Below are 18,040 nucleotides of genomic sequence, written 5' to 3'. Positions count from 1 at the left end.
CAGAATATTACCTACTGTTGGCATGCCCTCAAACAGATATGGAGATAAAGCAAGGTATTGATGTAAGCGTGTATTTTAGCCACCCACTTACAGAAATCAATATTAGATTAGGCTTAGGCTATATTTAAAACAGGCTGTAAAACATTTTTCTGCCTTGCCGTCAGATGACCATTTCACAATCGGTGTAATCGCCTTCTAAAGTCACTGGACTTTGTCAACACAGTAATTTTACCTCGGAGAATGCTGCATTTGCAGGTCAACTGCTGCCTCAAGTGATTAGCTTATTTTTCTTATTTTCTGATCACACAGTGGTGGTCCAGCAATCCAGTGCTCTGCATGGTAAAATTGCAGTTTGTGTCAACGGAGCCTGTTGACTTTGAATCAGCAAACTTTGATTGTAAGATTAACTCTGTAAGCCTCCCAACTTTGAAATATTATTTATTCTTGGACGAGTGCCGTGAGAGCAGCCAGACATTCATGTTTCATACCCCAACGTCAGAATATGTCATTGTCAGCTGTAATTTCTTATCTTGTATCTCCCTTAAAAATCTCACCTTGACAGGGGAAGTGTATAACATTGATCATATTGATAAATATTAAAGTAAATACCCCAGAGTGCGATGCTGCCAAACCTTTGGTCCTGGCATTCATGTGGATAAAATTTCACAGTTTCAAGTTTAAAAAAACTTTGCTTGATTTTTTTTATCATCTTATCTTAGCAAGCTTTCCATGATGACTCCCCCCTCATTGTTGTCGGATTATACTCCTAATGATTGGACTTTATGTTTGATTCTTCAGTAAAACTGTGAGAAATTCTGAAATACAACACTAAAAATATTTGTAAGTTTGTTTTGATCATGTGTGGTGTCTTCTCCAGTAGCGCCTTTGTTTTACAGAGAGAGCCAGTTGTTTTGAGCCTCCCAACTTGAGGCGGTTTCAGCTGCACAGGACATCTCTGCTGACCTCCTCTTGAACACAGTGATTATTCTGGGTCAGACTCTTTTAAAGCTACATGCTGGAATTAATGGAACTGGGAAGGGCAAATAGGGAATGTTATTGTGCCCTTGTTTCTCAGTGCGCTGCAGCTAAAAAAAAAAGACATGTTTTACCTCGCTAATCCTAGAGGGGTCAGTCATTTCCATTCATTGTAAATTTGTGTTTTCTGTAGGAAAGCACGTCAATTCCCAGTGTGAGAGTGATGGAGTTATTTAATGTGTGTCGGCATTGTTTTTCATGTTCTAGAGGTCAGAATTGAGTCTTTGGGGAGATTAAGCAGCACTTTAGCTCCCCAGGGCTTCATCCACTTGTGGTTTTTATTGTGAGGCTAAAATGACATTAATCCTCTTATTACTACTACTGAAACTGGAGGTCTGTTAGCATAATGTGACAGTGCATGATACATTTTATGTTATACATTTCTATCAGTCCTACCTGGCCAGTGATCTCTGTGGCAAAGGATTGTTTGATGTTTGGTGACTATAGACAAGTTAAGTTCACTACCAAGATAGTGATATTGTGTTGTGAGGTCAGCAGTGACCAAAACAATAATAACAACCAATTCTAATTACCACATAAAGATTTTAGGTTAACTGAGCCACAATGCAATGCCAATATGCCAATAACATGTTCATGTAAATCTAGAATTTATCAATATTCAGTTTGCAAGTAAATAAGGCCCTGTTGTAATCTGATACAGCAGTCAAATGCAGCTAGCTTTGCCAGTGCATCCAGTCTGCAAACCTATGTGCATTGCCCTTAGAGTAAGTCGTCCTTGTTCTGTGGCCTGGATGTTATCAGAGAGTTTTTACCCCCAGAGGGGTAAGACTACCACACAGCTCCTTCCCTGTTCTCTCCTTTCTTTCTCCATCTCTGTCACTCTCTTAGGGTAATTCAAATGCATACTCCATATACTCCCATCTCTATTTTAAGAATCTTCTCTCTCGTGTGGACATGCTGTGCTTGGGGCTGGTCGAATTGGGGAAGGTTGAATGACTGGAAACAGACTGTATGAGCGCTCACAAGCATCCCACTGTCTTTGGTGTGTTCTCAATCCATAATCCTTTAAAGTTGTTCAATCTAGCAACATAGCCACTGGAGCGACTTAATAGTTGCCCCAAAGTGTATGACTTTTAAGATATGAACCATCCACAAATCCCCTGCAGGCTTTTGCAAAAAGCCATGACCGTGTAATGTTTTTCAGACAACTTGGTTATAAATAATGTTAAAGGACTCAATACCAGAATTAATGCTTCTAAGGGAAAAAGTTAATTGCACAGACATAAGATATTAATTCACTGACTGATAATAACCTGGTGTTACTCTGCAAACATTACAGTAGCTATTATAACAGTGTTGGGAGAATGAGTATATGACCATGAATAATAAATGTGTCAACAAATACCTCCTTTTTGTTGATACATTTAATGTAAACAGGAAACCCTTAGGGACCTCCATCGAAACCCGAATAAGCGATCAGTGTAAACACAGTCTACAAACTTGACATGCTGACTAATCTGCATTGTGCTGTTATGCTCAGTTCTATTGTTTGCTTTAGCCTAGAAGCTGAAGTATCTGAAAGTGGTTAGAATACAGCAGTTTAACACAAAGCATAAATCATGGATAAAGAGGTGCCTTTTTATGTAAATGTTTTAGCTCAAGGCAAAAAAAAAACAAAAACCTTTTCACCAAAGAAAATATTTAACAGTTGGAAATGGCCTATGACAGATGTCACCTACAATCCAGTTTTGAGATCCCTTTCCAGGGCCTTAACACCCACTCACATGCGTTCAGTTGAGCTCAGTAGGTCTCATGATATAGTGAGGCAAGGTCTCATAATAGTTTCACCTGAAAACTCTGGTGATAATGACCCACACCCTTTTCCACACCTTGGCTCATGTGTTGAGGCACACAATCAATCGTTGGTCAATGACCCTCTTAATGGAAAGCTCTCAGTAGGACTTAAATACCTTTTCTTTACAAGCTCCTTAGTTAAACGAAGTTGTTATATTACTTTGCGTATTCCACAGATTCATTTGAGGTAATATTGAATTTTTTTAAAATAAGGCTTAACAAGAAAACATTTATGGCAAAATGATGTCTTTACATAAGAGATATAAACTACAACTGAGAAGCAAATGTTTGTGGATATCCATAACTGAATACAAATTGCGATCAAAAACTTAGCCATGGAAACAAAAATGAGACGTGATACGATGATACACAAATGATTAAACGTTGCCAGTTTCCCCATGGTGCAGCATGTTGTTGTGGTGGGTAGCACCATCACCTCACAGCAGTCCTGGGTTCAAATTTGCTTGCCAGCTTGGGCCTTTCTGTGTGCAGTTTCCATGTTCTCTACTTGGCTTCACTCTGGGTATTCTGGCTTCCTCCCAAAACATGCATGTTACATTAATTGGTGATTCTTAGCTGGCATGATGTGAAGGTGTGTGATTGGCTTTATGATAGCGCTGCAGTAGATCGGTGACCTGTTCAGGATGTACCCTATGACAACTGGGATAGGCTCCAGCCACACCACTCAGGTTCATAGAAGAAAACAGATGGATATCATCTTGATAAATACTATCAAATACGAAATTGTGTTACAAGCTGAAAACTTGAAGGTGTGGCGTATCCTCGGAGTGATGATAGTTGGGTGTTTATGTACAGCTCAACTTCAGTATTCATCAGATACTTTACTATTATATTTGTCCCCAAGGGTCAAACTGCCAGTGTGTAGTTCTACTGTACCATGCTGAGACCAGAAAGCACAATAAAAGTACAAAAATCAAAGTCTTTGACCAAGATACAGTGGTCGGGAAAGTCAGCAGAGGAGGCTGCTGACTTAACAAGATTGAAAATATATCTTATTGTATGTTATTACCAAATTTATGTGCAGTGTTTACATGTTTCACTGTAGCTGTATGTAGGACTCTGCTGCGTTCTGCTGACATTTATTCTAGTTTCTCTGCCCGCTACTTTTTTAAAAATTTTTGTGTGTTACAGATCCATAATCAGACAATTTGAGATTACTGAAGATGACCACAACCTTAAGTGCAATATAATCTCCCTAAAATCCTTGAGCTAATGGTACTGAATACCTTATTCAGCGATATTAGGTATACTTTATTGATTTTCTGTTACAGCTTCTGCTCTCTACAAACATTATTTTTATGTTTTTTTTTAAAGAAACCAATAAAAAAAAGGCACACACAACCTCCACTACTACCCCGAATCCCTCTGCCCAGCCAAAGGGTTCTGTCTCGGGGAACAATGTGAAAAAAGAAAAGTCAAGTTAGTTAAAAACAAGTATGATGCTGAGATGTTGTCCTCCAGTTTATGCTCATAGTCTCATTTTAACCTCTTGCTGCGCCTGCTTGGTCCAACCAGGGAAAACCACCCACTGCATTGTGAAACTTTCTGAACTGTAGCTGGTGAACCTTTTCCCCAGTGTATATATATATATATATATATATATATATATGTGTATATGTGTGTGTGTGTGTGTGTGTGTGTGTATTTACAGGTGCTGTTTTTAGAAGTGTGTGGGAGACACATGAATACCATAGTTCAACGTGTAAATACTCTATAAATTGCTCATGCTACCCTGTATAACACCAGTTACTTTTTGTACTCTTGAGATTGTTCACAAAAGGCTGAATTGGAGCACTTTTCCTGGGGCATGCAAAGCCCCACTGAGAGGTTATAAAAAAGGAAAGGAAACCACTGGTTCAGTCTAAATCTTGTCTGGCATATAGCGTCTGCCATTCCACCCAGATTTTCAGCAGAGGTGGAGTCACCTTCAATAAGGCACCTTTCAATGGCCAGCCAAGAAAATTATGTGTACTCAGTGGCAGGGCTGTCAAGACCATGCTGATCAAATTTCTATGGATGGCAGCCTGGGGATCCAGGTTGAAGGGATTGAAGAAGGCATGCCTTTTTCACCTCCCTCAGGTGGGAAGCCCATCTGCTGAGGCCTCAGATCTGCAAACTCCCAACAAGTTCTAATTAAGACCTACTTCGCACAAGTGATCACAGTGTGATGATGAACCAAGAAATGGGCCAGAGATAGTGCGTAGAGACAATTAGGTGCAATATCTGATTAGCTTCAGAGATAATAGTTTTGTTTTACTGGGTCTAACAGGGTGAAAAGGATGAGTTCAAAGAGTCAGATAATCCTTTACTAGGCCCTTGTACTCTCATGACGATAATTTAAGTACACTATAAGGAAGAAATTTTCCTCTAAATTTAGACTTTTTAAAATAGTCTGTGTGTAGTATCACTTTAATGTATTCTTAACTGTTTTATCACTCTCTGTTAAGCTTGACTTCTTCTGATTACTAAAACATCGAGGCTCTGTGAAGCATTATAAAAAGGCTTCAGAAGAGCCTTTAAAGTTGGCCTCATTCACAGATGCTGTTTCCTGCCCTTTGTTTCTTTGCTTATCCGTGTCCCACTGGCAAATGGTTTGCAGAATTGCTGCGCATAATAGCCTACACAGCACTCAACTACTTTGATCTTTTCTAGGGAAAGAGCGGAATCATCAGGCACCGGGCACTGCTCTCCTTTTTCAAGATGCTTGACATGTTGCAAGCCGTAAGGATGTGATGAGTTTCCTCTTCACTCGGATAAAATGGTGGTTGTAACCGGCCCAAAAACCGTCACGATGCTGACTGTCACGATTAGATTATTTATTTAGATTGTGGTCGTTTGACATATTTAATACAGCAAATCTGGCATTGCATTGAAATCCTTAAAAGAATTTGACAAAATAATACTGCAAATATGAAGAAGATAATGATGATGCACAGACTGACTTACAGTTTAATGTTATAAAAAAACCCTCTAAAAATGCAAGCTCCTTCCATCATTTATGTATTTATTGACCTCATTATGTGCACACGTCTATTAAAATTTTAATAATGTACCAGTTCAATTATTAAGCTTTCAGATTTGCTTTCCACCCAGTTTATACTGTTTTTATCAGCTGAGTTGGTTATTAGTGCCTGTGTGGGTTCTCATTCATCCAGGTCATGGTAGTCTAGGGTCTCACCTCTTAGTGGGAAAAGTTTGTCTTGTGCCAATTCAAGTGAGTCGACAGAAAAAACAAAATATGCAACTAACCTGACGTTTGAAATAAGCCTGTGAGTTGGTGCAAATTAAATATATTTCGGGTTTTTTTTGGTTTTTATGTTTTTTTTTACCATTGATGGAATTTGAAAGTGTGACTTTGGATTGAGATGCTTATAAACCAAAGAATTAAGCTAAGTGTTTTTAATATATACAGTGGCTTGCAAAAGTATTCGGCCCCCTTGAACTTTTCCACATTTTGTCACATTACAGCCACAAACATGAATCAATTTTATTGGAATTCCACGTGAAAGACCAATACAAAGTGGTGTACACGTGAGAAGTGGAATGAAAATCATACGTGATTCCGAACATTTTTTACAAATAAATAACTGCAAAGTGGGGTGTGCGTAATTATTCAGCCCCCTTTGGTCTGAGTGCAGTCAGTTGCCCATAGACATTGCCTGATGAGTACTAATGACTAAATAGAGTGCACCTGTGTGTAATCTAATGTCAGTACAAATACAGCTGCTCTGTGACGGCCTCAGAGGTTGTCTAAGAGAATATTGGGAGCAACAACACCACGAAGTCCAAAGAACACACCACACAGGTCAGGGATAAAGTTATTGAGAAATTTAAAGCAGGCTTAGGCTACAAAAAGATTTCCCAAGCCTTGAACATCCCACGGAGCACTGTTCAAGCGATCATTCAGAAATGGAAGGAGTATGGCACAACTGTAAACCTACCGAGACAAGGCCGTCCACCTAAACTCACAGGCCCAACAAGGAGAGCGCTGATCAGAAATGCAGCCAAGAGGCCCATGGTGACTCTGGACGAGCTGCAGAGATCTGCACCTCAGGTGGGGGAATCTGTCCATAGGACAACTATTAGTCGTGCACTGCACAAAGTTGGCCTTTATGGAAGAGTGGCAAGAAGAAAGCCATTGTTAACAGAAAACCTTAAGAAGTCCCGTTTACAGTTTGCCACAAGCCATGTGGGGGACACAGCAAACATGTGGAAGAAGGTGCTCTGGTCAGATGAGACCAAAATGGAAATTTTTGGCCAAAATGCAAAACACTATGTGTGGCGGAAAACTAACACTGCACATCACTCTGAACACATCATCCCCACTGTCAAATATGGTGGTGGCAGCATCATGCTCTTGGGGGGCTTCTCTTCAGCAGGGACAGGGAAGCTGGTCAGAGTTGATGGGAAAATGGATGGAGCCAAATACAGGGCAATCTTGGAAGAAAACCTCTTGGAGTCTGCAAAAGACTTGAGACTGGGGCGGAGGTTCACCTTCCAGCAGGACAACGACCCTAAACATAAAGCCAGGGCAACAATGGAATGGTTTAAAACAAAACATATCCATGTGTTAGAATGGCCCAGTCAAAGTCCAGATCTAAATCCAATCGAGAATCTGTGGCAAGATCTGAAAACTGCTGTTCACAAACGCTGTCCATCTAATCTGACTGAGCTGGAGCTGGTTTGCAAAGAAGAATGGGCAAGAATTTCAGTCTCTAGATGTGCAAAGCTGGTAGAGACATACCCTAAAAGACTGGCAGCTGTAATTGCAGCAAAATGTGGTTCTACAAAGTATTGACTAAGGGGGCTGAATAATTACGCACACCCCACTTTGCAGTTATTTATTTGTAAAAAATGTTTGGAATCATGTATGATTTTCGTTCCACTTCTCACGTGTACACCACTTTGTATTGGTCTTTCACGTGGAATTCCAATAAAATTGATTCATGTTTGTGGCTGTAATGTGACAAAATGTGGAAAAGTTCGAGGGGGCCGAATACTTTTGCAAGCCACTGTATATACATATATACGGTACATATACTACACCATTTCATGATCTTTGAAGCATTTTCAGTGTTGGTAATGCAGACTACTGGTGCAGAGAGTGTAACAGAATTTTAAACAGCATGATAAATCTAACATTTGCATAAATTCAGTTTAACACAGACCTGCTTAAGCATCTCTATATGATGCTTCAGCTAAGCCCACATAACATATGCTTGTATAAGAGGAAAGGAAATGTAATTACTTTAGAGTGCCATAGTCTCTGTGCTGCTGAAAGCAAGAATCCGCAAGCGCTGCTCTGCCTGAGTTCACAGACCATGAAAGAGTAAAAAACAATAGGCGGGAAAACCAGTGGTCAAGCACACACCACAGCAGTCCACTTTTCATGTCAACAATCTGACATATAGGATGCAGACGCTGTGTCTGCGAGGCATAATGGCCTGTATGAATGGTCTTTTTTTATTAACCACTCACACCCTTTGCTCAAGCATTTGATTCAGGATTATGCCGTGAATCTTTTTCACAGACTTCAAAGGCTACTCTTCATTCATTTTGGTCTTTTGATGGTATTATGTTGGTTAAGCGAGGTTTCCAGTTTCAAGGACAGGTAAATGGTATTAAGTGCTGTACGCTATGGATTACTCTCTGTAATGTTTTCCTGTTTTGCGCAACAGCACTGCATTGGCTTTTGAAGAAGAAAGTGACAGAAAATCGGAAAAGAATAACGAAAAATTCATTTTAGTTCCAGTGTTAGTGAGACAGTCACGCTGTGTGCTGAAATTCTGCTGGCAAAGTCTTCACTTTGACATTTATTGTTAGATTTCGGATGACCTTTTTGGCATTTGCACATTGGAAGCTTATGTATGGTTTACTAATAATATATTTGTGGCTGACTGTGATTTTGTCCTTATAGATCATGTGTTTAATTTGGCGTGCCTGTCAAAGAGTAATCCCCCCCTCACACACACACACACACACACACACACACACACACACACACACACACACACACACACACACACCACCCCCCCGACTGTGGCATTTGTAAAAAGCTGCAGAATAAGTTGGAAGTAGATTTACTGAATATAGTACGGCTTAAACTGGCAACGAGCAGAGTGAGAAGTCAAGCTTGGTGAACCTTCCTCCAGCGCTTTTTCATATTTGGTAATCTAAATATATTGCTCCAAAATATCACATCTTACATACACTGTTACATCACAGAGTTTCTGTTGAAATCCTACATCACTTGAGTTTGGTTAAGGATGACAGAGGCTTGACACGCACACACACACACACACACACACACACACACACACACACACACACACACACACACACACACACGTTCCTTCCATTTCTTGCATTTTAGTGTAATTAGAGTCCACACATATAGCAAGAACCACGGTTGCTGGATTGATAAGGTACAAGAAGCAGTGAAGGATAGCAGCAAATATGTTGTTTACAAAACATATTGTGCTTTATGTGTAATATAATGGTAGAAACTCCTGGAATGTGTCTACGTGCTATGCACAGCAATTTTGTTTTGCCTGATATGTCTGCGAACAGAATCCCAAGGTACCTCTTTCATCTGCTGTCTGTCAAGTCTTGGTTAAAATCATCATTCCAGCAAGTCTTTCGCTGACCTTCAAACCTGAGTCCTCCAGGCCAGCAGACATGCTAATTAACGGATTGGTCCGTAACTTCACAAAGCAATTTCATTCCCTGTATGTCTGGGTTCAAAAATGGGCCTGGCATACTGAGATTCAGGACGAAAAAGTATCCTGTAGGGTCACTGAATGATGCCTGAATAATGCATTTAAATTGGCTTTCGGTTAACTTCACCAAGTCTCCAGTAAACATGTGCATGAGATACTCCTTCTTGTGCAAAGACTGCATGTAAGAAGGGGCCCGAGAAACTCATTAGAGAGTCATTAGATGTCACAAGCTCTACTAAAGGGATTTCCTGCCATATCAGCAAGGCTTACCTATATTCTGAAGTTAGCATTGACAGTATGATAGAGCATGTGCTCATAAAATAGGACACCAGACACACAATCCAACCAGAAAGCAATCTGGTATGTTCATGCTGTGAAAACTGCAATTATTCTGCCATCTGTGCGGTATACTTGTAGATTATATTTTCATTATGCAGGATGTCAAAGAGTATTAGCAATTCTGAAATTATGCAAGTGCTGTTCTTAGAAAACATCGGTTGAAGGAAATTTATCTGTAGCATGTGTTGTTCTTGCTGTAACTTTTTTTTCCTTTTCTGTCTAATTCAACACCAATATCAACACATTGCTTCACGGTGTAGAAGGTATGTGAATGAAAGGCAAGTGAAAATACATCAGCATGTTAGTGAATCAAGTTTATGAACACTGCTTAATTTTAGATAAATTTTAGAGCAGTAATAACAGTATTTTTTAAAGATCTCTCATTATAGCTACTTTATATAAAACACTGGCCGTGACTTTTTTAAAAAGTTATGGTTTTGCTTCTTAATATTGATCAGACAGTTTAGTCAAAATAGGCTAATAAAACATAAACCTTGAAGTCCACAATGAAGTTAATCAGCCTATAGTTGACTTCTTATAGGTGCTCCTCCTTATGGTTCAAAGCATTTTGGTAATACATAATGCTCTCCTCTTTTTTCAAAGTAATTAAGAATGATTAAGCGAACCTACTGGACAACTCGGGGTTTAGTATCTTATCCAAGAATACTTAAACATGCAGGCTGGAGGAGCTAAGGATCGAACTGCCAGCCTAATGATTAGCAGATGACCCGCTCTAGCGCCTGAGCCACAGCTGTGATACTAAAGATGGTGCAGGCACAGAAAGAAGTTCCTTTTATTTTAGGAATAATGTTTGCATCTGTGCTCTCAATGTTCAGTTGACAATGAATAACATACAAAAGTTACCTACCACTCCCTAATGAATGAAGTTCAATACACAGCATGAGCTCAGTATTTGTTGTCTGTGGTTGTTATTCACTTATGTACCGCTGGCAAAAAAGAACAACACTTCCATCTTACTCAATCATATCAGAGACTTGCGTGACTGAGATCATAAAAGTCCTCTCTGCTGCCTTTTGTAGGCATCTCTCCTCAGGGTTATTTTTGCTTACATTGTTCTGATCATGTTTGAGGTACAGCAAACAAACATGGTCAAAAAATGTTTACACTGCATTTTTCCCTGCCGTAAAATAATAATATTCCTGACAGCCATTTTCCTTATCAAGTATTGCCATAATTTGGATTGGAGTGTTAAAATTTACTCACCTGAAGTGTGCAGGTTGAGCAGGTGCCAAGATCTCAGTCTGAGGTCAAGGCCAAAACACTCACAAGACAAATTATTATCCATATTTTTAACTGTCAAAAATCAAATGACCTTGTCACAGCTCTTTCCTGACCACATCAGTCAGCATTTACAGCTCAATTAAGATGTCACTCTAAATTATTTATCAGTTAGTGGTCGGCTGGTCTCTCACACCTTAAAAAATGGAACGCTGGTGATAATAAAAGCCTGTTGTCACTCTTCATGGGCAGCCTGTCTACATAATAATTGTAAAGGTCTCTAGTTAGCATGCTGGATTACCTTTGAATTATAATTGAACAAGTTCAAAAAGTGTGAAGCTCACCTCAAGTGACAAGCAGTGTTATAATATTACTGCCAGGCAGCAACAGTTTTATCTTTTAATATGTTTTTATGCCACTGAAGCGCTTTGAACCTTGTTTATAGCTCAAATCCAAAAACCACATTTTCTCTTCTTGTTTTTTACATTCGAGGCAACAATCTATGCAGAGGGTCAGGCGGAGATTAAATGTATGGGGACTGACATATGTACCGTCGCCTGTGAAATATACATTTAATTTGCTTTTGAAAATTGGTATTCTTAGTGAGTAGAAATGATTTAGCAAGGCTCTTGGCACGCTGTACTTATTTTGGCCTATTTGTGTACATGTGCTTGTAAGAAGCATTGTTTATGATCAAAGCAATTGTAGATACAACCTTAAAAAGTTTAGTTTGTCTCATCAAATGTCACCGTAGTATAGTTAGTAGGGTCATCATGATACTAGAACTTTGCACTCAACAAATACTCAATACCATTTTCCATCAGTGGGTAGAAAATTAAGAGTTAGGCAGAAATAGATTAAAACAATATTGTTATGTGCAAATGTATTTATCTACATCCCAGTTCATTCTTTTTTTCTGCTGGTGACTTAGCACCCTATTTTCATTGCTTATCAAATGCAGTTGGTGAGGTAGGCTGCCACTGTTTCTGTCAAGCTGTTAGTAGACTTTTCTCTGCTTTGATCTGGGACTTAAAGGGAACCTTAACACTTAAAGTATAAATAACTGTGTTATACTATTCAACAAGCACTGCCTAGCTCCCACATTAATGTCACTTTGTTATTATTGGATTTAGCTAGACACTGTTTTGATAATGGTTTTGGATTCAGGAGACAGACACTATCTCTACTGTTAAGATTAGGGTTAAAACTTTCCTTTTTGCTAAAGCATATAGTTGGGGCAGGATCAGGTGACCCTAAATCCTCCTTTAGTTATGCTGCAATAAGTGTAGGCTGCAGGGGGATTCCTGTGATGCACTGAGTATTTCATTTTCAGTCACCTTTCTCACTCAACATGTGTTAATAGACCTCTCTGCATTGAATCATACTTGTTATTGATCTCTCGCATCTTCCACAGCATGTCTTTTATCCTATAAACACATCTTCTCTCACCCCAACCGGTCGCAGCAGATGGCCGCCCCTCCCTGAGCCTGCTTCTGCTGGAGGTTTCTCCCAGTTAAAAGGGAGTTTTTCCTTCCCACTGTCACCAAAGTGCTTGCTCATAGGGGGTCATATGAATGTTGGGGTTTTCTCTGTATGTATTATTACCTTACTGTTGTTGTGATTTGGCGCTAGATAAATAAAATTGAATTACATTGAACCGAATTGAATAATAAACCATGGCTTATGTGGCTGTCGCATAATAGTTAAATGGCTTAAGGTAAAGTTGTGTGTCAACTGGAGGAGGCAAAGATGGTACTGTCTGTATTGAGACTGTTGCAAATGAGTATCTAATCCGGTAGTAGTTTTTGTATCGATTAGTAGCTGAGTGTTGATTATTTGGACAACTGTAATAGAAACATGATAGAGACTTTATGATTATATGATCAAAAGATGTCTAATGCTGCTTCTGACTGTTGACAGACCCGTTCAAACTTTCCCACCCATCATTACTTCTCCACAAAAGTCCTCCGTATGGGTTTAAATTGGCCAAGGACAGCAGAGATGAAAGCTGCCCATAATGAGGTTCCTCCCTTAGGATTCAATGTGTAGCTTTGTCCCAGGGGCTCCTGAAGGTTGTCTGTAGAATCAGTCTGCTATGGGGTGCAAGCCCGAACAGCCAGCTTGTCTGTCACCTTGCCATGCAGTTAATGTTGTCTAGAGGTGAAGTTTACTTAGGGACAAAATATATTTTTGGACATCATAAAATATGAAAAAAATGTACGCACATGTGATATAAGTGAAGCTTTCTGCAACGTAGTCATCATGCCTCATCTTAAAATATTGCACCGTGATCCACACTTTTAATTTGCGCCCTTGTTCATAACTTCTTCATTTAACTTCACCCAAGTTTGTCACCGTGGCTTTTTCCGCAGTGTTCACAAATGTGAAACAATAAGGCCCTTCATTTTTGTTGTCATGAAAAGACTGCCATGACACCTCGCCTTATAGGCGATCACTGTTCATTCTGACAACAAATGATAAAGAAAAGCTGCCTTGTATTAAACTGTCTGCTCCAGCTCCTCTCCTCTCTGACTAGAAGTAGGTTTTTGAGTTCACCGGGCATTGAGCTGCTGCACTAGGAAGTAACCTGCTAACTTCTCCCCAAAGCTAGCATAACTTGATTCCTCACGTAATTTTTTTCCAGATGCGTTATCGGCATCAACAGTCAGTGAAAACATTAACATATTCTCACGGACATTTTACAGAGAGCAAGTAAAATAAGGTAAATTATATAACTAAAATGCAATAACATTTAAGTCTTGAAAAGACAATAAAGCATGTAAAAAGACACAGACATAGTAATTCACTGTTCTGTATAAGAGGGCAAGGTAAGTAAAAGTTAATGTCACTAGATATCATATTGTAAGCAGTACTCAACCTCAACAAAGCTAAAATACAACATCAAACTTCAGTGATTCGATTTTATAATCCAGCCGCAAACTACGGAGACACCTGCGAGTCAAAGTGCACAGTGGTGCATATTAAAGCAGGACCCAGCGGGAGTTCACAGTGCCCAAAGCAGCAGAGAGGAGCGAAGGAATCTACGACTGAAAATAACAGCATGTACACGCCGAAACAGACCTGTTATATGTGAAGCTCACTTGTGCATTCCTATTATTGTTACACTAAACCTCCTTAGATGTTTCTCTGCACGACCAGATTTCCCTTTTGGGAATCAGATGACTTTGTGTTTTGGAGGAGATAATGCTGAAAATGATGATGATGATCAGTTAAACGAGGACTGACCTTGTGTGTTGTTGTTATCGTCACTGGGTTGATGTGAATCTGCAGCTTCGCCCTCCCTGCTTGTTACAGTTGAGAGTGAAAAGAGCAACTCCAGAATCTTTCCCATGTTCTGCAACGTTTACCCTGCGTCTGACCTTTATGTTGTTATTGAAGAATCACTTTGCGAGGCTAATTATTATCGTAGTGTAATTGGGTGTGTTTTCCAGAACTTGGAGTTGAGCTTTGCTAAGTGTGTAAATAGGGGATAATTACTGCTGTGCATCTTGACAAAAGAGCTAAAACTTGGTAGGATGGGAGACGGAGAAAATTTGATTTGTATGTTTTTAACATTTAGTGCTAAATCTAAAACGGTGCCTCTCATTTACTCTCTCTTTGCAGTCCGTCTGCTTTGAAGCCAGGCAGCTGTGTGGGGCATCGGGTGTGGATCCTGCTAGCCATGACTCACCTTACCTTGGACTTCTCTGTGTGCAGCCCTCTCAGTCAAGGTCTGGGGATCAAACTCACGCCTAAACCGGTGCCTCGCTCACGGCCTCGCTTGCAGCCCCTCTGGGATAAGCCTAACATGCTTCACTGGAGAACAGTGAGCCCGTTAGCCCACCGGCTCCTCAGCCCTGTTCCTCCGCCCCAAGACAGCAGGGCAGGAATAGTGCCAAAAGTTAAAGGTCAAAAGCATTGGAAGCCAGCACACAAAGGACAAGCAGCGTGCAAGAATTGCCGGCTGAGATACTCTCAAAAAGAGACGGGCGATCCTTTGGCTGTAATAGCAAAAGCTCCAGTGGCTTTATCAAGCGGGAGGTTGTTAATTAGAACCAGGAGGCAGCTCAAATGGGACAGCTATGACAAGTCTCAGGAGGGCCGGACTACAACAGTGGCTGGATTTATTGACTGGGGACCCACGGGGACTGATAGCATAGATGAGGATGGCAAAATGGAGCCAAACTTAACGTCCACCAGGGCTGCAACTACTACAGTGGCCACAACCACTAGCACTACAACCAGGCTCTCCCAAAGGACGTTCACTGTGGTGACCACAACAGAGTCCAAGAGCACCACCAAGTCCTCTATGAGCAACACGGAGTCTGTCAAACCACCAAAGCTAGACCCACCAGGGGACACACCAGGTAAGAGATATAAGATATATATAGAGATATGTTTTTTTTCTCTCAGTAACTGTTAAACAGACAAACAGAGTGCTGTGAAGGTAATTCTTCAAGTCAGCAGTGTCCAAACATGCTACTTAGATTTTCCTTTGCAGGTTGTCTTTTTAATAAAACATTTCTCAAGGGAACCTTAAGCGGATAAAGGTAACACATTTGTTAAATCAGCTCTGAAAACATTATAAATAAATTATGAATTGGCTTTTCTCTGCAGAGCTTTATTTTGTGATATGACAAGTTTTCCACAGTTGTGTTTACAGGTATATATACACGCAAAACAGGTTCTATAGGAATGAAACGTATGTTAATGACATTTCCTAACAAATTCATAATCTGTTTAAGCCCCAATGGATCTATGGATAATTGGCCACTCTCTGACAAAGAGTTACTCAGTGCTGTTCAATATATCTATATCACTAAAGCACTTCTGGATGGATGCAAACTGCATTTCGTTGCCCTGTACCTGTACCTGTGCATGTGCAATGACAATAAAGTTGAATTCTATTCTATTCTAAACTGAAAATCAAATGAATCTGAAATATACAGCTTTGCTTTTACACTGAAAAGGGGTTAAATGTGTGACTATCACACATTTACCACCCTTACTGGTCTAGCCAGTAACGGTCCTGGCTAGACCCCCCATGCTTAAAACCAAGCCCTGGAATGGCGCGGCTATGTCTGCAGCCTGTCCGCAGCTCGGACGCAAGAATTTCACTACATGTTGTACCCTGTTTAATTGTGTATGTGATAAATAAAGGTTGTTGTTTGTTTGATTATAAGCCTCTATAATCACCTTTTCACTGTACATCTGATGATCTGCTTTCATGACTATAATATTGCAGCTTAGAGATATAGGCGCTGATACTGACAGACTATGCCCTCGACTATATTGTAGCCCTCAGGTCTGAAATACCGGTGGTGGGCATTTTATGGGCAAGGATTTTTATGGGCAGTTCTTCTGTAATGTGGAAACACAATCCTCTCCTGCCGGGCTTATTAGATTTAGTATGTCATTATGTCTATGAGGAACATGTTTTTTTTATTAAAATGACCTATGTAAGTTATGTTTTAACAACTTAGGAACAATAACTGTGGTAAATTAAGTTTTCCCATTTAGTGCAGTAGCAAAAATGTCATAAAAGTATGCAAAGATAAGGAAGGACTTACTCAGTTTCAATGATAAATGTTAGAGGAATCAAGAAAAGTTCATCCTGCAGTGGGAGTATTCAGATAATGAACACTTTGAACTATTTGCTGTTACTCAGTGCTGTTCAAGCTCTATACTGGAACAACGATGCCTCCCAAAACAGCCTTGAGTGTTAGTGGCATATATATAAGTTGCACTGTGATTGAACTGTATATAGCACATGCAAAATGAAATGGCAGGACATAATTATCTTGTCAGTGTTGTTGTGATCTCTTCATTTTCTCTTGATTGGGAGGTAAGTGTGAGACCACCTGTGATTCAGATGATGGCTTGTATCCTGGAGGAAATCAGTCACCACAGCTAACTGAGAGCTGATAAGAAAGGAGAGTTGAGACTTTTTCTCCCTCCAACTGGTTGAATATTATTGTATCAATAAGCACATTGTGTCTGATCAGAGCAGATGAAGAGAATCATGTTTCAGAGCGAAGAGTGGGTGTGTAATCGCAGCAGAAATTTTCCCTCTGCCTTCACAACACGTTAACCCTCTGCCTCATATTAGCCCCAAGGCAAGATGTAATTACCACACGAGCAGTGCAGCATTGGATTGCTGATGAATTGAAAGCATTGCAGATGGAGAGGCGCTTCACTGTATGCCTGTCTCTTACTCTCATATCTCTAAATTGTTGTAGTGGATGCATACAAAATTTCTTAGTCATGATTGATGAAACTTGCAGTGGGATAACCTCTCACTTGCAAACTTAAACTGATTCTGTTAAAGTGGGCAAAGTGTTAATAAAATTTATTTTAATTTATCTAGGTTTCTCCTTCTCTCTTACCACTATCCCTCACGGGAAATCCTTTCACAGAAGGTTAAGACTTATGACTGCACTTCCGGATGTCTACTGTGTCTAACCTGCCCGCTGCACGCAATGTTTTTTTACTTTAACAGGCAGATGAGTTGACATTATCTGACAGCAATGCTAACAACAGCATCTAATCTGTCAGTGCCTAAGACATAAGGCTGCTTTGTCACAAAATAACTGCTGAAATTAGGGCTGTTCGATATAACAATATATATCGGATGACGATATAAAAACGTCTATCGTTTCATTTTACGCTATCGTTTGTTTCGTGGTGTCGCAAAATAAACTGTTTACAGCAATATTTTTTCATCGTTTTGATGGTCACTGTAGTGGCTATATTAATTTCGTAAAGTTTTCTCTTTCGCTTATATTTTATATAACCACACTATGGACGGACAAGCGCCTGTTTTTATGCGTTGTGGTTAGCAACAACGACGGTAACAGCATCGCGTGTCCGCT

General features: G+C 39.9%; 1 protein-coding gene across 1 annotated transcript in view; it reads left to right on the top strand.

Annotated features, from left to right (window-relative positions):
* The window catches only part of ajap1 (adherens junctions associated protein 1), a 51,042-nt gene that overhangs the window by 14,748 nt on the left and 18,254 nt on the right, over positions 1-18,040 (top strand). The window contains exon 3 of the mRNA XM_040047618.1: positions 14,793-15,535. Coding sequence (XP_039903552.1) covers positions 14,793-15,535 — 743 coding nt within the window. The remainder of the gene's footprint in view (positions 1-14,792; positions 15,536-18,040) is intronic.

Source organism: Simochromis diagramma, unplaced genomic scaffold, assembly GCF_900408965.1.
Source record: "Simochromis diagramma unplaced genomic scaffold, fSimDia1.1 OVJJ01000387.1, whole genome shotgun sequence".
Taxonomy (NCBI): Eukaryota; Metazoa; Chordata; class Actinopteri; order Cichliformes; family Cichlidae; genus Simochromis; species Simochromis diagramma.
Note: the sequence above shows the minus strand (reverse complement) of the source record. Positions and strands in the feature narration are given on the sequence as shown.